A 23,898-nucleotide genomic window follows, 5' to 3' on the forward strand; every position below is an offset into this window, starting at 1 on the left:
CCCGAGCTGATTCAGGGCCATCACTTCCTAGCCCAGCCCGCACACCCTCAATCCGTGGTGTGGGCTCGGACTCCATCTCCCCCAACCCGCCTGCTTATAACCAGGCCCGACCCGCACCGAACCGTCCCACAGTCCACCTCTACCTAGATCGCAGTCATCGCACTGTTTCCAATTATTATTATTATTATTATTATTATTATTATTATTATTATAATAATAATAAAAGTTGTGATTTTATAAAAAAATAATGGTAATAAATAATAATAAAAATAAAAATAACAACAAGAACAAGAACAATGAAAATAACAATAACAATAATAATAACAATGACAAATAATAATAATAATAATAATAATAATAATAATAATAATAATAATATTTAAGTTACATTAATTTAGTTAATTTAAATTCGGATCGTGTAAGTTCAGTTCAGATCTTATAAGTTAAGTTCAGATTCTATAACTTCAGTTCAGTTTAGATACTATAAGTAGAGGTGGCAAACGGGTCAATCGGATCAGTTTCGGTTCGGGTTCTTTCGGATCGGATTATTTCGGTTTATCTTTTTTTTTTTTTTTCGATTTCAGTTCGGTTCAATTCAGGTTGGATTCAGTTTTTACTTTTAATCGGTTGTAGATATTTCGGGTTGGTTCAGGTTCGAGTTAAGTCAAAATCGGTGCAAATAAGGTTCGAGTCAGGTCAATATCAGAGCAGATGAGATTCGAGTCTGGTCATAATCGGATCGGATGTCAAGGGATTAGGTCTTTATTCAAAAGATTGGATATAATACGAATAATTTTTTTAAAAAAAGTAATAAATAATGTTTTTTTTGCATAACTACGATATAATATTAATTCATTGACGTCAAATGGGTGACACTTATGTACAAAAAGACACCCTAAATGTGACGCCTAGGTACATTCGGGTCATTTCGGGTTTCAATGTTGGGTTTCTGTCATCAATGTACAGGTTTAAATCGGTTCAGATATATATCGGTTCGGGATTAAATCAATTCAGGTTGAAACAGTTCAGGTTCATTCGATCTTGGGTCTATTTCGGATATTACAAATTCGGTTCGATTTCAAATCAATTCAGGTTTCGGGGTGAAGTTCAGTTATACCTTTCGGGGGTACGGTCAGGTGTCGATTCGGGTATTTTCGATCGTTTTTTCGGGTTCGGTATACTTTTGTCAGGTCTAACTATAAGTTCAGTTTAATTTAGGTCTTACAAGTTCAGTTAAGTTCAGTTCAAATACTATAAATTCAGTTTAGTTCAGTTCAAATACTATAAATTCAGTTTAGTTCAAATCATATCCAATAAATGCAGTCCAATTTAAATCCCGTTTCAGTCCAAAAGAACATGGGCCTTCACCCCAAAACTTGGAGGATCCATTACAACATGAATATCTTAATTGACAATAAGAGTCAACTGTTGTCCAAATTTGACAATAGCCTCACTTACCAAAAAAAAAAAAAAAAAACTTCATAGTCTCCAAAATCCAAATTATACTATAGATTTTATATAATGAGTTTCCAAAAATACAGGATTCTAATATTTGGTTATTGATTATGGTTGACTGCAGTTTAAAAAAAAAAAAGGAAATTAACCTTTTTGTGTTTGTCTTTCTTGTTCAGTTGAATTTCTTGCGGTTTTCTCATTCTTCTTCCCCAACACCGTCTTCGCGCTATTTTAAGGTCAGTTATCTATACAATCTTCGCTTATTTTCACACCAAAAGATGATAAGTTTATGAATTACGTCGTAATTTCTCGACAGTCGACTTAAGTTTAACCAAGCTTATATATATGTATATTGCTTACGAGTTTATTAAAGTTTATCGGTTACGTACATTCTAATTTTTTCACAATCGACTCAAATCTAACTGAGCTTATATATTGTTAGTACTATATAATCGCTTATTTTCACCCAATTTTTCATTTATCTTGTTAATGTTGATGTCCGAATCGTTAAATGATCGATGTTTGTACGAACAATATAATCTATCAACTGCTTATTTTCACCCAATTTTTTTCGTTTATGTTGGTAATGTCTTGGAATATTAAGTAAATGATCGATATTATTACGTATAATTGGCAGTATAATCTATCAATGGCTTATTTTCACCCAATTTTTTCCGTTTATGTTGGGTAATGTCTTGAAACAGTTAAGTAAATGATCGATATTATTACGTATAATTGGCAGTATAATCTATAACGGCTTAATTTCACCCAAATATTTCCGTTTATGTTGGTAATGTCTTGGAATTGTTGGGTAAATGATCGATATTATTACGTATAATTGGCAGTATAATCTATCAACGACTTATTTTCACCCAAATTTTTTAGTTTCTTTTGGTAATGTCTTGGAATTGTTAAGTAAATGATCGATATTTGTACGAACAATTGGCAGTATAATCTATCAACATCTTATTTTCATTGTTGGTAATGTCTTGGAATTGTTAAGTAATAATGATCGATATTATTACGTATAATTGGCAGTATAATCCAATTTTTTCGTTTCTGTTGGTAATGTCTTGGAACTGTTAAGTAAATGATCGATATTAGTACGTACAGCTGGCAGTATAATCTATGAATGACTTTATTTTCCCCTAAACTTTCGTTTATGTTGGTAATGTCTTGGAATTATTAAGTAAAGGATCGATATTAGTTTTTATAATTGGCAGTATAATCTATGAATGACTTTATTTTCCCCCAAACTTTCGTTACTTTCGTTTGTGTTGGTAATGTCTTGGAATTGTTGGGTAAAGGATCGATATTAGTGCGTACAACTGGCAGTCACTATTAGTCAGCACATATTTTCCCTCAAACTTTCGTTTATGTTGGTAATGTCTTGGAATTGTTAGATGTAAGATTTGTTTTGTGGTATGACAGTGAACGGGTTTGTCAATGGATCGCAAGATCCTAGAGCTTGAACAAGGATGGGAGGTCATGGAGAAGGGGATCAAAAAGTTGGAAAGGATCTTAGAAGGATTGCCGGAGCCACCATTCAAGTCCGAGGACTACATGATGCTTTATGCGTACGTGTCTTATGCTATTATTACTAGCAAGCTTTGCTGTACTTTTTTTTACCCTGCAATTTTCGGGAAACATTGAGACACTGGAGTAATGTTGTTGAGTCTGAACTCTCATGTACTCTTTCAGGATTATCTGGAACATGTGTACTCAAAAACCGCCACATGACTATTCTCAGCAGCTGTACGACAAATACAAACAAGTATTCGTGGATTACTTGAACGAAAAGGTGAGAATGTTTTGCCCTTTTCGGGTTCATTTGATTTCTACGTGGTAACCCCGTGTTTTTTTAGTTTCTACATGGTAACCTCATTTTCATCAAAAACGCGTTTGACTAGCCATAACTCACAACCATGAGTTCAGAAAGCGACAATTTTTTTTTTCAAATCAAAGATATCATTAACGCGGTCAATTTGAAAAAAAAAATGTCGCATTCGGAACACGCTACAAAGAGGTACGGTCAGTCAAAGTTTAAAGTTTGACTGGCCGTAATTCTTGCCACGAGTTCAGAAACCAGATCTCGTAAAGCCGGTCAATTTGAAAAAAAAAATCACCGCTTTCAGAAGTTTTGATCGTGAATTATGGCCTGTCAAAGGTGTTTTTGTTAAAAACGAGGTTACCATGTAGAAAATAAAAAAACACACGAGGTTACCACGTAGAATATCCCAATTATGATTATGATTGTCTGTACAACAATCCTACTTGGGGATGTGGCCTCCAATCGTTTATTTTCCTCTTGATGCGGTTATACTCGTCTAATTCATCCCAGTTTGCTAGTTTTGATATATGTGGCATTATATTTTCTGAATGTATGGGAAATTTGCGGCTCTGTACTTGAAGCGTTAAACACTCTTTCGTCATGGCCTCTTCAGGTTTTGCCTTCATTGAGGGAGAAGCATGATGAGTTTTTGTTAAGAGAACTTGTGAACAGATGGTCAAATCATAAAGAAATGGTTAAATGGTTGACTCGCTTCTTCCATTATCTTGACCGCTATTTCATTCCTAGAACAAAGCTTCCATCACTGCAGGAAGTTGGTTACACTTGCTTCCGTGAACTTGTAAGTTGAAAAACATTTTTTGTTTTAACTAAATATAACTTCTCATTTTCATATCTATTATACATTTTCTCCGTCTCATTGTTTTTCTTCTTCGTGTTTCCAATTTGAGAGCGGTTATATATAAACTTTTTAACTTTGTCAGGTTTATCAAGAAATATCTGGCAAAGCCAAGGACGCTGTTATAGCTTCGGTATGCTTGTCGCTAGAATATTTTTAGCAATGGTATTTGTAACGACAAATTTTGTATTGCGATAACTGAAATACAAAACAAGGAAACAAAATGAGTTTTTATTAATATCAGAAAAGTTCGTGTACAATCTCTAATAATCCTCTGATTCTAACTAAACAAACAGGGTACGCGTGCACGATCCACGTAAGGGGTGCGCGTGCGTTTTGCAGGGGGTGCACGTGTAGAGGGTGTATGCACTCTACGCGCGACGTTGACTTGTATTCTTGAGAGGGTCGAACGACTTGAGTCTCTCTTGAATGTTTGAATGTTTGAACATTCGAGTTTGAATGTTTGAATATTCGAGTTTGAATGTTTGAGTTTTCTTGCGCAGGCGGCACGAATTTGTTGTGCTTGTTGACTGCTTACGTTGAATTTCCCGAGATTTTCAGAGAGAATTCGAGAGCTTTGCTTTTCTTCGAGTTTTTTCTATATATGAAAATGAATGAACTTTGCTCTATTTATAGAGAAAGTTTGGGCTTTCTTGGGCTTAGGGTTGTGAGCCCATTTCTTGGCTCGTTTGCAACTTTAGCCCAATTTGACTTCTGTTTGGACCCGAATAACTCAGAATGACCCAATTTGATTTAAAAGGGACAAAAATAATTAAATTGAGTAATTTATTTATTATTGACTCAAATTAATTAATTTCTGTATTTTCGACACTTAAATAAAATTTCAGTGCCTACAAATTGCCCCCTCGAGACTTTGGCATGCCCACCTTCGAAGTGTTTTAGCGTGGCGGGGTCTCGACACATTCTTTTGGTTTGACTTGGAAGTCGACGGCTATCCATCATGTTGCATCGATAACATTTTTTTGGCCATCCTGTCATTATCTGACTTGGCGGATAGCATTTGAATTTTTCGTCACCTTGGTCATTTTGTAACCTTGACGAATAATACTTGATTTTCCGTCGTCGAGTCATTTTGTAATCTTTGACGGATTGCACTTAAATTTATATCACCCTGGCCATTTTGTAACCTTGACGGATGATACTTGACAGTTACAAATATGTTCGACTGATTACTTTATGAATAAGAAATGCTTAAATCGGCACCACTATACCAACGTATCAAATTTCATTCAACTTGTTGGAAAGTTGTTAAGATACAATTTATTTTGCCAACTTGAGCAAATTGCAAATTCTTGTAAGACAATTTTTTATTGGTTGTTTTCAGTGGTGAGCCGGCCAGATTTCCAGGGTAAGCATTCTATTTTCTAATCATAAATTGTGTTTTTCCATACTTGAAGTGTGCAGACTGCAGACCATGCGTGCATACTCCCAAGGCTTTCTACTTTATTGGTTCCTTTCATCAAGGAGACAGGCGTGATTTCTTGTCGGGCATGCAATTTTATTTTTTTAATCATAAAATCTCCCTATATATATGTCAACTGTCAAGCCATCAGCCATGCATATTCAGATAGTATTCCCGTACTGCCTTCTTTGAAGCTAAACAAAGATGATCTTATTTCTCTTCAAGCTCTTAGGCTTTTGTTGCAACAGGTACGTACCCTTTTTAATGTCCCTTTTTATTAATCACTTCTAAATTTAGCTCTTGTTTTGCTCTCAAATTTGATGATGATGATTGTCCTGTTTCAAAATTGAACTTGATGGTAATTATGTTTCTTGTGTTCTTTTTCTTGATGAAGATGTCGACTTGTGCAGGGGGAAGCTCAATTTTGATAGCATGTGGTCTACCTTCGTTTTGACTTCTTAATTTACTTCCTTTACTATCATCTCAATCTTTTTTCATTTGCCAACTTTGTGTATCTCGTACGGTAGCTTTGCAATAGCGTTGTCACTGAGCTTTATCAAACTCCATGGTCTTTCCTTAGCTTTTCTACGTACAGATTGTTGGTCATTTTATTTCCGTTCTTGACTTGAACACTTAAATTTCTTTTTCTTACCTCTTTTTGGCAGCTCAAACTTGAGCGGCTTCGGCCTCGGCCTCCTGGCGTTGATAGGAGCAAGAGTAACATGTGTGAGTAGCAACTTCAAGTTTGTCTTGATCAATCCATTTTTTTTTTTTTTGAATTCACGTATTGTGTTGTTGTGTCCATAATTTTATCTTACAAGTTACAAAGTTGACTTGAACTACCTCCTACTCTACTTGGTTTATATCTCACCTTCCTCTGCTTGCTTTCTTCTTCTTAGTAGATCCAGGTCATTCATTTACAAGCCAAACTCCATTGACATTCATGGTCGTTGATGATTGCTGACATTGATTTGGAGCCACAAGTTTTACGTAAGTACCCTTTCATGACTCTGTTCATTTTTTTTTTTTGGTCTTTTAAATTTTGCTCCTGCTTTAATTTTATATGATGAACAATCGTAAGTTCTTATGAATCCACTCATCAAACTTGATAGCCACACATTAAACTGTTCAGCTTATTTCCTTTGTGTTTATTCAATTTGATATTTGCGTTTCTCCTTCCCTTTTGCAGCTGATCAGATTCCCTGGAAGCACACGACTTCTATATATGGACATCATGTTTATTGCGTTCTCGGTCCCTCTATTCCGACGCTGGTAGGTAGTCTTCATGCGCCTCTATCTATTTTTCTCTTCCTTTGCTACTGTTTTTTTTTTTTTTTTTTTTTTTATCTTAATCACTTATGAATTTGAATATATAACTTCTTATCACTATCGTCATCTTTTTAATATACTCGTATTTATGTTGAGGTAACCTATTGATAAAAAAGAATACTGTAGACATGTGCTGGCTTCAAACTGGCGACTTTATCATCAAGCAGCTTCTATAATTACCTTCACATCTATGTTTGCAATGACAGACTTGCCCGCTGTTTTGTCATAGCCGCCTCCTGTTTTTGGTCTATCATTATGCTTGACGTTGTGGTATTTGTTTGTTGCAGCGGTCGATCAATTTGACGCATCCAGCAAATTTCATTCGTTGTTGCTTCGAGTTCGGGAGGATGACCTGAGGAATATCCACTGCTACAATGTCCTTTAAGGCATTACTTTGTAGCCAACTCTTGACCATTTATTTGTTTGGTTCATTTGTATGACAGAATATTCGACAATGTTGAACCTTGATTGATCTCGTGATCCTTGTCTTAACGGCATTTTTTTTTTTAAAATTTTGTACTCTCAATTTTTTTGTTGTTCAAACTGAACTTTTAATGATCAAACTTGCATTATTGTTCTCATATTTGACTTCACGGAGCTGCTATTATCATTGCCTACGCATAGAGCTTGCGAAGATCAATTCGAACGAAGGCTTCGGCATCATGATCGTGAATCTCTAGTTTTTTTATTTTGAATAAAGTTAAGATTCGAGCTTTATTGACGTTTATGGACTTCAATTGCACACTTGAATTCGGAGCTGTGCAGGTGCAGGATGGAATGCATTCAAATGTCAAGAACGATTTACTGGATTTTTCTCTGCATAGGTTTAAATTTGATGATTATCTGCTCTTGTGTCTTTTTTTTATCAGCGATAGGTATGCACGCTATGGTCAGACTCCTCCACTCGATCATCGTTATGCTTGGCGAACTGGACACTTCGACTTGTTGGTAGCTTATCGCAGTAGTTAAACAAAGTGACGGTGTGGCCATATTTGATTTACCTTTGATATCATCAATTGCTTTGCTGATGTGCTCCTCTGTTCATGGCCAACTTCAACTTTTTTCTTTATTAATTTGGTTCAGGTGTATATCAAAATTGGACGACTAAATTAGTTTATCTCTTCTTCGTCACAAAAACTGACATACAGTTTTCGTCACCATGGAATATGAAGATGCCCGGGATATGAGAGACCGTTGAAGCCTCGCAAAAAATGTTCGACCTCATCAAGATTTTTTTTTTAATTATTATCAGTATTGCTCTTACTTCTTGACATTAGAAGACTTATCAAGCTTTTCGTACCATTGGAAGGTTGTTGAGCTCCTTGAGTTTTTTTTTTACTTTCTTTTTGAAGATTGGTCAAGCTTAATCAAATTATGAAGCTTTTAGAAGATCTGAAGACCATCGGAACTTCCTGAAGACATACACGCTGTGCAAGCATCTGCAAAAAAAAATGTCGAAGCTTTGAAGGCTATCAAGTTGCTTATTGCTTCTTGTAACTGTTAGAGCTATATTGGAAATCATATGAGGGACTGAAGCTTTCTGAAGACCGTTGAGGCTTTTAATAACCACTGACGCTTTCAAAGATTGAAGCCGAAGCTCTCGAAGACTATGAAGACTCGAAGACGCTGAAAGTATTTAGAGGAATAATGGAGCATGAGGATTTGAAGCCTGAGTTATGAAGACTCGAAGCTTGTCAAGCCTATTGAAGAAAAATGCTTCACGAAGTGTATTGGAGTCTTTCAAAGATGATTGATGAAGGCCTGCATAGTAGTGTAAAGGGAAATGGTGTTTGTTTGGAGGGGTGGCTGCACTCGAGCAACATGTTCACTCAAGCTGCCTACGTACTTGCAAGGTGACAAGTATGACAACCTGCAAGATCAAGCCGACGTAGTTCAATTTTTTTTTTTGTTTTTTTTTTTTTTTTGGGTATGATACACATTTTTTTTTTATATATATATGGCTGCACTCAGGTTACAAGTTTCCCCAAGTTGCCTACGTACTTGTAAAGTAGAAACAATACTTCACAAGATCAAGCCGACGTAGTTCATATAGGCTTCACAAGATCAAGCCAACGTTGACTTGTATTTTTTTTTTTTTTTTTTTTTTTTGGGTATGATACACATTTTTTTTTTTATATATATATGGCTGCACTCAGGTTACAAGTTTCCCCAAGTTGCCTACGTACTTGTAAAGTAGAAACAATACTTCACAAGATCAAGCCGACGTAGTTCATATAGGCTTGCAGTTTAGACTCTTGCTTAGGAGCATGGTTTGCAGTTTACGCTCTTGCTTAGGAGCATGGTTTGCAGTTTACACTCTTGCTTAGGAGCATGGCTTGTTGTTTCAAGAGTAGTAACGTTTGAGAAATTTCCCATTTATTGGGCCTATGAGCACACCGTCTTCATCCGCAATCTTGTATGCGCCATTCGTGTAGACTTCTTGTACCACATACGGGCCATCCCACTTTGAGGTGAATTTACCAACTGGTTTGTGAGAGGTGATAATTGGTCTTCGTATTGCAAGGACTAGGTCTCCTACTTGAAAAGAACGAGGACGTACTTTTTTGTTGAATGCTCGCGACATCCTTGCTTGATAACATTGGAGCTTCTGTTGGGCCTCTAGTCTTTTTTCATCGAGTGCCTCCAACTCTGCTAAACGTAACTTGTCATTTTCATCTTCTGTAAGTTCCTCTTGAATAGCAATGCGTAAGGATGGGATCTGCATTTCTAATGGCAACACAGCTTCCACTCCATACACCAACGCATACGGGGTTGCTTGAGTAGGAGTTTTGTATGTGGTGCGATAGGCCCACAATGCCTCACCAATTCTTTCATGCCAATCCCGCTTTGATTTTGCTACTACTTTTCTCAACAAGTTGCAAAGTGTCTTGTTAAAGCCTTCAGCCAAGCCATTTGCAGGAGCGTTGTACATCGATGACTTGTACTGTCTGAATTTGAACTTCTCTCCTAAACTTGTCATCAGATGGTTATCGAACTGTTTCCCATTATCAGTTATGATACGTTGTGGTACACCATATCTGTATATTATTTGAGTTCGGATGAAATTTACAACATTTTCCTTCTTGACTTCCCGTAATGTGATGGCTTCTGCCCATTTTGAGAAATAGTCGGTACCAGCGAGAATATACTCGTGTCCATTCGAGGCTTTCGGAGTGAGAGGTCCCACAATGTCAAGTCCCCAAGCTTCAAAGGGCCATGAAGACACAGTCGGGTGTAATGGCTCCGGTGGCTGATGTATGAAGTTTGCATAGAACTGACAGGGTTGACACTTTTTTGCGAAGTCCATGCAGTCTTGAACCATGGTTGGCCAGTAATACCCCATTCTCTTTACACGATCATAAAGTTTAGGTCCAGATTGGTGAGCGCCACAAATTCCAGAGTGGGCTTCGTGCATTGCTTCAGTAGCTTCATCTTCATTTAGACACCTCAACCAGTGTCCTAAGAAAGAGCGTCTGTAGAGCGTCCCTTTGTAATGAATAAATTTTGGAGCACGTCGACGTACCTCTATCTTGTGCCTGGGATCATCGGGTAATTTTTGGTGGTCCAAGAAATCGATGATAGGCTGGCGCCAATCATCTTCATCAGCCGTGTAGACGCAAATCATGTTTGTTGTATCTATATCTTCTACTGCTTCAAGCAAAGGTATTGCCCAAATGATTGCAGACGGTACTTGCATAGATTCTTCGCCCCCAGTGCCAAAGTGGCTGCAAGGTTAGCAAGCGCGTCAGCCAACTTATTGGCACTCCTCGGTACATGACCAATATTGATGGAGTCAAGTTGATTAAGCAGTTGCAATGCCTGTTGATGGTAGGGAATCAAGTCTTCCTTTCTTACCTCATACTCATCGAGGACTTGGCTGATCACCAATTGTGAGTCTCCGTAAATATCCATGTCCCTTACGCCTATTTCAATTGCCATTTGAAGACCTAATATCAAAGCTTGGTATTCTGCTACGTTATTTGAGCAAACCTGTGTGAGTGTAAATGAGTATGGCATTACGTGGTTTTGCGGAGATATGAACACAACTCCTGCTCCAGCCCCGTCTCGCCTTGCAGCACCGTCGAAGTACATTTGCCACGGAGGTAAAATGTCCACGTAAAATATTTCTTCTCCTGGTAGTTCATCTGAGAGTTCCCACTCTGTCGGGACTGGATGATCAGCGAAGAAATCTGCAATAACCTGACCTTTTACTGCTTTTTGAGACACAAACACTAAGTCATACTGCTTAAATAACACTGCCCATTTCGCAAGTCTTCCAGATAAGACTGGTCTTGAGAGTATGTACTTGATTGGATCAGCTTTTGAGACTACATGTATGGTATGCGCCTGCATGTAGTGCCTCAACTTTTGGATGGCGAACACCAAAGCAAGACATATTTTCTCTATAGGCGAGTAATTTAATTCAGCTCCAACCAAGGTACGACTCAAGTAGTAGAGTGCCCTCTCCTTGCGGTCTTCAATTTCTTGCGCACACATTGCCCCCAGCGATCGTTCTTGTGCGGCGATGTATAGAATGAGCGGTTTTCCTGGAATCGGTGCCCCCAACACTGGTGCACTAGCCAGGTACTTTTTTATGCTATCAAAAGCATGTTTGCATTTTTCATCCCACTGAAATGGAGCATCCTTTTTCATGAGATGACTGAATGGCTGACAACGTCCCGCTAGGTTAGAGATGAACCTTCGTATGTATGCCAAACGTCCCTGCAACCCGCGCAGCTCCTTCAATGTCTTTGGTTCTGGCATTTCGTTGATAGCTTTGATTTTTGTTTGGTCAATTTCAATGCCTCTGTGCCTTACCACGAACCCCAAGAATTTCCCGGATGTGACGCCAAATGCACACTTGAGTGGGTTCATCTTGAGTTGACATTTCCTAAGTCTCTCAAAGACGGTCTGAAGGTCTTTAACATGGTCTTTTCTTTGCTTTGATTTGACAACTACGTCGTCAACATAACACTCTATCGTTTTATGCAACATGTCATCAAAGATCTTTTGCATTGCTCGCTGATATGTGGCCCCAGCATTTTTTAGTCCAAACGGCATGACCGTGTAGCAGAAGATTCCTTTTGGGGTTCGAAAACCTGTTGCTTCTTGATCTTCGGGTGCCATATGTATTTGATTGTAACCAGCAGTACAATCCATGAATGAGAGTGCTTCGTGACCAGTGGTTGCGTCAATCATCAACTCTGTAACTGGCAAAGGGAAGTCGTCCTTGGGACATGCATCATTAAGATCTCTGAAGTCGACGCATACACGTAGTTGCCCATTTTTCTTTCTGACTGGAACAATGTTGGCTATCCATGTAGGATATTTGACTTCACGGATAAATCCAGCCTCAATGAGTTTGTTAACCTCTTTTTCAATTTCAGGGATAAGCTCTGTCCTAAAGCGACGTTGAGATTGCTTTCTAGGAGTTATTCCTTTTCTGATTGCCAATCGATGAACTGCAATTTTTGGGCTTAGTCCAGGCATTTCCTTATAGCTCCAAGCAAAGACGTCCTTGTACTCAACCAACAATTTGTAGTATTCCTCCTCTTCCTCTTTAGTCAACAGAGCACTGACGTAGATTGGACGAGGATCTTCATCAGTTCCTAGGTTTAGTTCTTTTAAATCATCTACGGTTGATTGTACCTCGTCTTCAAGTGTTTCAGGTGCCTTGTCAGCCTCTACCTCCTCGTTGTTATCAGGTATCTCTTCTGCAGTGATATGATAAGAAGTCACACTTTCCAAGTCTTTTGCATCACGAGAGTGTGAAGATGAAGGTTTAGTCTCTCCAACATTGTTTGAGGACGGACCAGTGAGAATTAATACTCGTCTTCGTGCTTTTAGTGGTTCATGCTGAATGATGTCCACCACTTGCAAACGCTTCATGCGAGAGGGTATTGCGCTTTTCAAGTCATCACTTACGCTTACTTCATCATTTTCTTCCACAGAAGTTGAGCATACAAGAGTCTTACCATTATCATTATTGGAGGCTCCTAAACGAGTGAAGATCGTATTCGAACGAACACCCAAATGATTACTTAATGCACCCTTCTTCCTTGTACACGGCGGAGGGGTTGACGACTTAACTTTAATTGTTCCTCGTTTATCCAGTCGAGCGAAGACAGAAGGGCGATTTATTGTAGAACTCGGTCTTCCTAGCCTGTCGAATACAGAAGGACAGTCTCTCTGTGCAGGTGGACTTATCCTGTCGAAGACTGAAGATGTTGATGGTCTTTTAATATCTTCTGCTTCATTCTCTTCCGCCTCTTCCACTGTGATATGTTGTGAAGATGTAGAGGTTCTGTTCCTACGAGCACTGATCTTCACGGGTGTGGGAGACTTATAACCAAGCCCTGCTTTAGTCTCTATAAAGCTTCCTTCTTGCTTGTACAACTCCTGTTGCGTTTTGTTAAGCCCATATGGTTCAACTTCTACAACTTTCCCAAGCGGATTTGGTTTTGTAAAGTCGTAACCTGCCTTTTCCAAAGAGTATGTATGTTGGAATGAAATATTCCCACATTTTGATCGCTTGATAATTGGTTTGATGAACAGACGAAACCAACTGGAGGAGGTCTCATAATTATCATTTGGTTTGAACTTGGAAGAGGTGTGGTAACTTTCGCCATCCATTCTTGTTTGATCATTGGACTTGGTTTACTTTTGTCTTTAAGATCTTTCTTTGTTAGACATTCTGCAAAAGGACTATCTCCTTCTTTGCGGCGAGACTTGGGAGTATACCGCAACACTGGCATGGTAGACTTCTGTGGCACTTCTTGCTTCTCGGGTGATCTAATGGGAGTAGATGTTTTACTAGCGTTGTCTATACTTTGCTTAACATCATTTTCTTTAACATTACTTGTAACAACATCTTCTTTGGTATTCTCTTTCAGCTTACCTCCTTTTCCAGTTGAAGAAATGGTAGTTGGCATGAACTCACTAGAAGTACCATTTTCTTCAAAGAACTTTGCGTCAGCGAAGAAAGAATCAGCCTTAGTGAAAGGCTTGGCGTCTCCATTTATTTTCCTCTCACCGCCGCGATAATACTTCAAGCATTGATGAAGGGTTGATGCAACGACCCCATTTTCATGTTTCCATGGTCGACCTAATAATAACTTGAATGATGTCTTGGCCTCGATGACATGGAAGAGTGTTTCAGATGACAAGTCACCCATGCTAAGGTTTACACGAATCATGCCAATAGCACGCTCTCCATTTAAGTTGAAACCGTGAATTACTGTTCGACTGCTAGAAAGTTCATCAACCGTGATGCCTAGCTCTTTCATGGTTGCTTTGGGCATGAGATTTACTCCTGAGCCTCCATCTATTAAGATTCTGTTGACTTTTTGTCCTCGAATGTACCCTGACACATAAAGTGGCCTATTGTGAGGCTTGGAACCAAGAAGCAAATCTTCATCTGAAAAGGTCAAGGCTGCATTGCAGGAGACACATTGTGTTGACGGCTCTGCAAGCTCTGCTACATCTTTCATCTTGCCAGCGTATAGTTCTGGTTTATCAAGTCCTTGGAGTATTATCTGACGCTTCTCTTTCGGCAGGTGAAAGATTTGTCTCCACCCCATATTTGCGGGAAGAGCGTTGAGAGCCTTTACAACTTCATTTTTCTTTTGAGGGTAAGGTTCCAATTGTTGTGATGGTACCGCATCATCTGCTTCGTTTTCCTTTACTTTTTCTTTATTATCATGATCTACTGCAGAAATGGTACATACGGTAACATTGTTCAAGAAACCTCTCGGAAAGAATTCCTCTAGAGTAATATGACTCAACGATTTTTGCTTAAGCATATTGATAGGCAGGACACGTGGTTTGACCATTGTTTCAGACTTCTTCTCCCCATCAGACATACAAGCTTTCATCTTCTTTGATTGCTTTCGTCGATGATGGACATCTTCGACTGCTTGCCATACTTGTTTCTTTGTCTTCTTGCGAGTGACTAAGGTCCACCCTTCGTCATCATCATCTATATTCTTCTTATCTTGAGGACCTAATCCTGCTTTTGGGGATATCGATGAAGATGGCTTTTGAAACCATATAGCTACAGGTTCAAGGCTTCCGAATTGTAACATGCATACATCCCACCCATGATGCATCGTTGGCTCCTCATGTTCCTCATGCTGCTCCAATATTGCAGTAGTTTGATTTGTAGCTACTGTTTCATCCAAGTCAAGGATAATCTTTCCGTCTCTGAAGAGCTGCATAATTTTCTCTTTCAGTGTTATACATTTTTCAAGGGGATGACTTATCAGTCTGTGATAACGACAATAGTTGGGATCATTCGTCTTGTTAGCCTGGTCAGGTCTCTTGGACTCTGGCAATTGTATAACCTTTTTCTCCAGAAGGTCATCTAGCATTCCAGATAAGTCAGAGTCTGGGAAAGGGTACTTCCTAGCTTGTAATTCTTTTAATGTGGGCTTGTTCTGCTGATAATTATAAGCATATGACTCCTTCTTCTTTTCAAACTTAGGTTTTGATGAGATCTTAACGGGCGAGCCGCTGGTTTCGACGACCATTGCCTCTTTTCCTACCGACTTGAAGCCCTTATCTGTCTTTCTGAACTCCTTCTTTTCACTTGGTGCCTTAGAAGAGGTTGATCGAGCTTTGCCACGCCCTTTGATTGTAATTTCCATGTCGTGAGCGAGGGTTGCCAATTCTGGAAAGCTTTTTGGCTTGATTCCTTTCATTATATAAAGAATATCCCAGGTCATCCCGTTAATGCACATTTCCACTGCTGAGGATTCACTTAAGCGATCTTTGCATTGCAGACTCAACGCACGCCATCGATCGATGTAGTCGACGACAGGTTCATCCTCCCACTGTGCTGTGTTTGTTAGTTCACTCATGCTGACAATACGCCTAGTGCTGTAGAACCTGTTAAGAAATTCGTCTTCCATGCGACCCCAACTGTCAATTGACTCAGAGTCCAAGTCTGTGTACCAATCAAAGGCCATTCCTTTAAGAGAACGTACGAACTGCTTGACTAGATGATCATCATTAGTTCCAGCATTGTTGCATGTCTCGACGAAGTGGGCGATGTGTTGTTTTGGATTTCCCTTCCCGTCGAACTGTTGAAACTTTGGAGGCTGATAACCAAGAGGCATGCGCAGACTGTCAATCCTCTTAGTGTAAGGCTTGATGTAGCGTCCACTGCTTGTCGAACTTTCACCTAACTGACTTTTAATTGTTTTAGCTATCAACTCCTGAAGCTTCTCTTCAGTGAAAGCGCCAATTTCATTGCCAGAAGTCTTCGCAGTATCATCTGTGTCATCGTCCTTATCCGTATCATCATCCTTGTCAGAGTCAGTGTGCTCACTTGAGATCTTTTTCTCGCGAAGCTCCACCACCTCCTTTTGAAGGTCATCAATCTTCTTGTTCTTTTCTTCATTCTCCTTCATCATCTTTTCAAGGAGCTTATTCATGCTTTGGACTTGCTCCTCAAGTGTAGAACCAAAGAATCACCATGACAAGCGCGATAGGAGTGGAGGCATCCTTCTTTTTTGGTGACGCCCTAGGTTTGCAAGGGGAAGCATTTTTGTCGACCTTAGGAGTTTGAGTCTCTTCACGCGAAGGAGTAGAGGCAAAGAAGGATAGCTGTAGCAGCAGCTAGCTGGGAGGCAACAGAGATCTTGCGTGGCCTGGTAGGGACATGTGCAGAGCGTAGGCTAGTAGCAGCAGCGTTGATAGCAGCTTTCTTTGCCATTCCTCTAGTGCAGATGCCAACTGATTGCGTGGCTGGGGAGGGAGCAGCAGCAGGAGTATCCTGCAAGATAGCTGCATTGGTCTTCTTAGGGGTGCTGGAACAAGTGTCTTGCTTGGTAGACATCTTCTTGTAGCGGTAGACTTAATTTGTAAAGTAGTAGAGATGAGAGGTAGAGAGTTTCACGTCGGGTTCACCAAATTTGTAACGACAAATTTTGTATTGCGATAACTGAAATACAAAACAAGGAAACAAAATGAGTTTTTATTAATATCAGAAAAGTTCGTGTACAATCTCTAATAATCCTCTGATTCTAACTAAACAAACAGGGTACGCGTGCACGATCCACGTAAGGGGTGCGCGTGCGTTTTGCAGGGGGTGCACGTGTAGAGGGTGTATGCACTCTACGCGCGACGTTGACTTGTATTCTTGAGAGGGTCGAACGACTTGAGTCTCTCTTGAATGTTTGAATGTTTGAACATTCGAGTTTGAATGTTTGAATATTCGAGTTTGAATGTTTGAGTTTTCTTGCGCAGGCGGCACGAATTTGTTGTGCTTGTTGACTGCTTACGTTGAATTTCCCGAGATTTTCAGAGAGAATTCGAGAGCTTTGCTTTTCTTCGAGTTTTTTCTATATATGAAAATGAATGAACTTTGCTCTATTTATAGAGAAAGTTTGGGCTTTCTTGGGCTTAGGGTTGTGAGCCCATTTCTTGGCTCGTTTGCAACTTTAGCCCAATTTGACTTCTGTTTGGACCCGAATAACTCAGAATGACCCAATTTGATTTAAAAGGGACAAAAATAATTAAATTGAGTAATTTATTTATTATTGACTCAAATTAATTAATTTCTGTATTTTCGACACTTAAATAAAATTTCAGTGCCTACAGTATTCTTTTCGGTGATAATTTTTGGGATATTTTCTCGTGTACTCCTGAACTTTTTCGTTTTCTAAGATATACCCTATTACAAGTTCAGAATACGATAAACTTTTTTTCAAATTGACTGCCTTTAAGAGGTCTTCAGTTTGAAAAAGAATTCACCGATGTCTCAACTCGTAGTCGGGAATTATGGTCGGTCAAAGTTTATTCGTTAAAAAAGCTTTGACCAACCATAACTACCAGCTACAAGTTCAAAAAGTGGTGAATTTTATAATTGGTTTGAAAAAAAAATTACCGTTTTTTGAACTCGGATAAGAGAATTATTGTCGGTCAAAGTTTTTTTGCGAAAAACGAGGAGTAGACCTTAGAAAACGAAAAAGTTTAGGGGTACACAGGAGAATATCCCATTTTTCTTTGATGTCTTGACTTTGATTCCCTGTGTAGATCCATGTGGAACGAGAGGGCGGGAAAATTGACAGCGCGTTATTAAAGAAAGTACTCGATGTATACGTTGAAATTGGGATGGGATCAATGAATTACTATGAAAACGACTTTGAAACACCTATGCTTGAAAATACCGCGACTTACTATTCAGAAAAGGCCTCCAGTTGGATTCTGGAGGATTCGTGTTCAGAATACATGCTGAAGGCGAGTTTTGGAAACAGTTTCTAAACGACTTTCCAATTTTGATGGTTTAAAATTTGCTTTATATCTTACTTCTTGTTGTTCTTGCAGGTTGAAGAACGCCTCAAGAAAGAAACGGATATGGTGGATCACTATTTACATTCTAACACTCGGCAGAAACTATTGCAGGTCAGTTTTACCTGATCATTCTGATAATCCGACATTTCCGAGTTCTGTGAAGGTTTTTCTGATTTTGCTTGCTTTTGTGGCTTCGCTGCTGACTGCTGACGCTTTTTTTGGTTTTCAGCAAGTGCAAAATGAGCTGTTACTGGTTTATGGAAAACAGTTGCTAGAGAACGAGAATTCTGGATGTCGCGCACTGCTCAAAGATAACAAGGTAATATAACCGACTTTTTTTTTTTTTTTCCTTATTCTCTCGTGTACCCCTGAGCTTTTTCGTTTTCTGAGGTATACCCCTCGTTTTTCACAAAAAGAAAACTTTGACCGACAATAATTTTCTGTTACGAGTTCAGGAAACGGTAAAAAAAATTTCAAACCAATTATTTCGTGAAGGCCTTAAATTTGAAAAAAAATAACTCCCCGATTTTTGAACTCGTAACCGGTAGTTATGATTGGTCAAAGCTTTTTAACGAATAAACTTTGACCGGCCATAATTCCCAACTACGAGTTGAGATTTCGGTGATTTCTTTTTCAAACTGAAGACCTCTTACAGACGGTCAATATGAAAAAAAAAAAGTTTATCGTATTCTGAACTTGTAGCTACGAGTTATTGACGGTCAAAATTTTTTTGCAAGAAAAGAGGAGTACGTCTTAGAAAATGAAAAAGTTGAGGGGTACACGAGATAATATTTTTTTTTTACATTGTTGGCAATAGAAATTGATCTCCGTGGCTTCCTGCGTATGGTCAGGTAAACGACCTTTCCAGAATTTACAGACTTTACAGTAAAGTTCCCGAAGGCCTGGAACTCATTAGTAGTATCTTTAAGCAGGTATATATATGGATTTTTGATTTATTTGAGCGAGCAAGCGTTGATTTTCTCCTAATCGCTTTTCTGATACATACATGTTTTCTTTCAGCATATTACTGATGAGGGAACGGCTTTGATACAACAGGCTGAACATGCTGCATTGAGCACGGTGAGTATTACTGATGAGGGAACAACATTTTTTTTTCAGCGATTCTATGGCGGTTATGTATGAGTTTCTTTGAAATTTGTATTGACATTTTTGCTTTCAGGAGTTTTTCATCGAAAAACTAATTGAGTTGCATAACAATTTCATGGCTTACGTGACTGATCCTTTTCAAAGCGATAGCATCTTTCACAAGGTCTAATTTTTTTCAAGAAATTTTTTCTCGGCTTCAATATTTTACGCTAACATTTGTTTCGCTATGATAAAATTGCAGGCACTGAAGGAAGCTTTTGAGGTTTTTCTGAAGAAGGGCGTCTCTGGCAGTTCTAGTGCTGAGCTACTGACCACATTTTGCGATAATATTCTCGAGAAAGGGGGTGACGAGAAATAGGAAGGTACTGGGGCATCAACAATTGATCAGCGAGTGCATCGAGCAGCTTGATTGTTGATGGACTTGAAGGCAATAAACAAGAGGATTGAAGGTTTGATCAGTAGGGATTATATTCAAAGAGACAAGGAGAATCCCCAGCTGTTTCGATACTTGGCCTAATCGTGCAAGTTTAGTATAAACAAAAATTTGGTAATGTAATTTTTGATTGCAGCATCATTTAACAATTTTCATATTATGAACATTTTTCACCAAAAAGAAATAAAATATTTAAACATGTTTTTTAATAATAAAAAATTTTAAGATTAAAATCTAATCAATAATTTTGATTTTCATTAATAGTAAAATATTTAATTAACAAATTTTATTCTTAAAAATAAGATATGTGCTTAATTGCACATTAAGAGAAACTTATAGGGTTGATTTACTACATTTATATAAGTTAAGTGGGTTGCTATATTTCCCGTATTTAATTTAATAAATTAAAGCAATTCTCCTATAGGACCGTCTTATAGCATAGGACTGGCCTAAAAGGAGTATAGCCCAAAATTAAAATTTTATTTTATTTATATCCTAACTTTATTTTGATAATCCGACATCTTGTGATGAATACCGACGCATTTAGATATGGTAGTTATTAATATAAAATATTAAGTTATCAAAATAAAATATTTTAATATATATTTATCAATTAATTTTATTGGGCTTTCTCATATTGGGTTAATCTTATGTAGAAAATGGTCGTACACAACAATTTTTGAATAAATTAATAGCAATGCACATAAGAACAAAGACTAGTGGTTAAGACGGAAAATACAATAATTTTCAAAATCAGATTCGCTCACTCGATTTTAAATCAGCCTTGGCATTTCATTAACAGGACGAACAAACAAACAAAAACCCGACAAAATTTCTATTTAAAGAAAGGTTTACAAGGAACAATTTTGAAGGTTTCCATATAAGGGCAGATCCTTGGCACCACAAGGAAGGCTGTACAATCAAGTATAGACCTTTGGAACGGCATACCGGGAATGCAATTATTACTGACATCTAAAACACCTCTTCTGATCAAGTTCCTACAACTTGGCCCAACCTGTGTGAAGTAATTATTCGACAGCGAAAACTTACTTAGATATGGCAGCTGACATATCAAGTCTGGCACCATACCAGATAACATGTTCGATGATAAATCGAGAATTTGGATGTTCTGGAGACAAGCCAGAGAAAATGGTAGTGGGCCTGTTAACAGGTTTTTGCTTATATCGAAAACTGTGACTTGGTTTAGGAACCCTAGCTCATACGGTAGACAACCCGTTAATAGATTGTTTTGTAACAAGACTTCAGTTAGTCCTGATAATGCTTTGGCAATGTCTCGTGGAAGCGGACCTGTGAATTTGTTGTTGGCTAAGGTGAGGTATAGGATATGTGTGTTAGCTAGCGTATCTGGTAAAGTTGACAAAAAAAGATTGTCGTTTAGGAAGAGTACGTCGAGGTTTTGAGTGAATATTGCTGGAGGGACTGACCCTGTGAATAAATTGAACCGGATATCTAAGAAGGAGAGAGTGTCCATTCCCACTACTGGTAGTGGGAATGGACCGGTAAATAGGTTATTGCTGAAGTCTAGTTCATAAAGGAAAGGGAGTTTTGCAATGTTTGGTGAAATAATTCCACCAAAGTTGTTTGAGTTAGCATGGAATAGGGCTAAATCAGGGAATTGGTCGATAAATCCGTCTAATGTGGGTGCGGCTAGACCATAGCCGTTGAAGTCTATAGACGCGATAGTTGTGGCACTCGCGTTGTAAGGCGGGTTATCACAAAAGAAGCCTTTGTAACTACAAATGTTTGAGCCTACCCATGTCGAGGTGATTCCGAGTGGGTCAGAAGTGATAATGGACTTGAATTTTTGTATTACCGGGTAAACTAACCCGAGCCTTATATCAATGAAAATTAGAGTGCCTGGTACGACAGGCGGTAGTATTGGTTGTTGCTGTGGTGGTGGTGGTGGTAATACAACTGGAGGAGAAATAGGTCGCGGTACTGGTACTGGTACTGGTACTGGCACTGGTGTTGGTGTCAGTGGTGGTGGTGGTGATGACGGAGATTGGTCGTGATCACAACCAAATGGCCAAAATGGGTGACATGAGTAAGGGTGTTCCCATGGCCAAAAGTTTCTCCCACCTTCATGACTACCATGATGAAAAGGAAGGTTATTTAGGTTATGTGATACTATAATGTTCAAGTTAAGAACAACTACAAGGAGTAAAATGAGAGATTTTGAGAGGATTTTCATGGAGATTATTGATTGAATGTAAGCAAATTGTGAGTAGAAGAATGCTTGTGTTTTAAGGATAGGAGTGTGTTGGGTTGTTGACTATATACTCCACTCACTGAGAGAAAGAGAGCCTTGATAAAAAAGGAGGTATATATATAGCAAATTTTTATTTAAGGTGCGCATATCCGTCTTAAATTTAAAATGGGTCAAATATATAAATGTGGGATGAATAGGATAAAAAGAGAATGCATAGGGAAATACAAATCAATTGTCCTTATACCCATTTAGTATGATATTTGATTCGTCTTAAACTTAAAACGGATACCTCCATCTTAAGGAGGACTAGCTGATCATGTCCTAATTGTCTTGATCATTTGTTTACCTATGTCATGTCCACTGTCATCCAATAGCTACATTCACAAATGATTTTTCTCTTGTTATCGTATTTGTGCTAAAAATAAAGGTAAACTTAATTGACCAGAACGAAGAGTTCTAAAGTATATTTGGTGATGTTCTTAGTGGCTTGTGGAGTTGTGGTGGTTAGAAAGTAAGTAGTGCTTTATTAATAATTATAAGAAGAATGTTATTAATCATTATGGTTTAAGTTTTGCGTAGGAATGAGGTAACAATGAGGCATTGTGATAGTAGTTTTACTAAATAATACTCATAATAATATATAGGATATAATGTTTTGGACTATAACATCATTATATTTCGTTCGTTCTATACCTTAATGGAGAAAAATCTTATTAAAAACCTTTTAACATAAATATAATTTAAAATCATAGGAATATCACAAAGGCACTTAAATTCCTAAGATAATTTGTAAAGCTGTTATAGTCAGCTTAGAGATGATTTTACGCTAATATTAGCGTAAATTCACCTTGTACTCGTATTTTTAAATTTGTCACTAACTTAGTCATACTCGGTATATATTATTGACTCTTTGTGATTGAATTAAGAAAATATTTACTCCTTTAAATTAAATTTTAAAGGTGAAAGTGCTATTTATAAGCACAAAAAATTTGGATAAACGATTTATCAATAAGACTATTACTTTAGACTTCTATAATGTGTGTTTCTTCTAGAGACACAACATCCACAACTCTTTGTTAGTGCATAAATAGTGGTCTCACCAATCAATCAATTTGATTGTGCAAAGTAAATATGCAAGGGACATTGGACATTGTCATTTGGACGTAGGTATTTTTTCCATTTGACTTATTAATAATAAAGTTTTCTCACTTTTTAAATCCGACTATTAACCCACTTAAAAAAATATACAAATTTCTAAAACGATTGTAGAATAATATACTCTGAATATATATATCAGCAGAGAATATTTCATCAAATTATATATATAGAAAAAAAACGAGAAAATAGGATTAAATTGACAACTAAAAGATAACATAAAGTCCATGAAAACAATGTTACTTCCTCCATCTCAAAATAGTCTTCTTATATTGACTTTTGAGGTTAAAGTTTGAAAACTTTGACCATTAATAAGTGTTAAAATAATAAAAAATATAATATAATGATTACATATTTACATTCATCATAAAAAAAATCTTTCACAAAAATATAATAAAAAGAAAAAATCGAGTCAAAATCGTATTCTGGAGACTGTGCAAGTCAAACTAGGAAGATAATTTTGAAAATTAGTAGTTTATATATAATAGTACGAGTACTATTTTTTTTTATTGTTGTTTCACATTATTGTAATTTATTATTAAGTTCCGTCTCGAATAATTTTCAATTATTGTGAAATTGTCATTATTGGCTTTTGTTGCTCTTACATAATTGACTTGGCCTTGTCATGGCCGTCTTTCTTTTGACAAATCCTTAAGGACATCTTGGTAGAGAGTGCGTTAGGTTAATTATGAATTATGAATGCGTGCAAATGTGCAAAGATTATTGTAGGGACATTATCTTTTGTCATGTTTTCCACAAGTAAAACTAAAGTATTCTCAAAGTG

At 37.8% G+C, this 23,898-nt stretch overlaps 2 protein-coding genes and 1 long non-coding RNA gene across 7 annotated transcripts; 2 read left to right on the top strand and 1 right to left on the bottom strand.

Moving 5' to 3' along the window:
* Positions 1 to 1,446: 1,446 nt before the first annotated feature.
* On the top strand, positions 1,447 to 20,494 carry LOC141604691 (cullin-1-like). Of its 2 annotated transcripts, XM_074423143.1 has the most exons (13): positions 1,447 to 1,691; positions 2,887 to 3,032; positions 3,157 to 3,256; positions 3,900 to 4,085; positions 4,228 to 4,275; positions 17,932 to 18,135; positions 18,223 to 18,300; positions 18,419 to 18,508; positions 19,041 to 19,121; positions 19,210 to 19,269; positions 19,370 to 19,459; positions 19,538 to 19,640; positions 20,386 to 20,494. In XM_074423143.1, exons 2-13 carry the CDS (start codon positions 2,902 to 2,904, stop codon positions 20,454 to 20,456), a joined length of 1,242 nt encoding a protein of 413 aa, XP_074279244.1. In that variant the 5' UTR covers positions 1,447 to 1,691; positions 2,887 to 2,901; the 3' UTR covers positions 20,457 to 20,494. The 2 variants fall into 2 exon arrangements, with proteins under 2 accessions (XP_074279244.1, XP_074279245.1); XM_074423144.1 differs by lacking the exons at positions 19,370 to 19,459; positions 20,386 to 20,494 and having other exon boundaries at positions 19,538 to 19,918.
* Positions 5,697 to 9,062, top strand: LOC141604689 (uncharacterized). Of its 4 annotated transcripts, none has more exons than XR_012526182.1 (6): positions 5,697 to 5,813; positions 5,976 to 6,291; positions 6,465 to 6,555; positions 6,755 to 6,837; positions 7,182 to 8,107; positions 8,247 to 9,062. It is a non-coding gene; the product is annotated as an uncharacterized LOC141604689 (long non-coding RNA). The 4 variants fall into 4 exon arrangements; XR_012526183.1 differs by having other exon boundaries at positions 5,698 to 5,813; positions 7,182 to 7,874; positions 7,978 to 9,062; XR_012526185.1 differs by lacking the exon at positions 8,247 to 9,062 and having other exon boundaries at positions 5,698 to 5,813; positions 6,755 to 6,841; positions 7,182 to 7,475.
* LOC141604690 (uncharacterized protein At4g06744-like) lies at positions 20,447 to 22,034 on the bottom strand. The gene has a single exon (XM_074423142.1). The coding sequence runs from the start codon at positions 21,939 to 21,941 to the stop codon at positions 20,565 to 20,567; it is 1,377 nt and encodes a 458-aa protein (XP_074279243.1). The 5' UTR covers positions 21,942 to 22,034; the 3' UTR covers positions 20,447 to 20,564.
* Positions 22,035 to 23,898: the final 1,864 nt, after the last annotated feature.

Source organism: Silene latifolia, chromosome 10 (genome assembly GCF_048544455.1).
Source record: "Silene latifolia isolate original U9 population chromosome 10, ASM4854445v1, whole genome shotgun sequence".
Lineage (NCBI taxonomy): Eukaryota > Viridiplantae > Streptophyta > Magnoliopsida > Caryophyllales > Caryophyllaceae > Silene > Silene latifolia.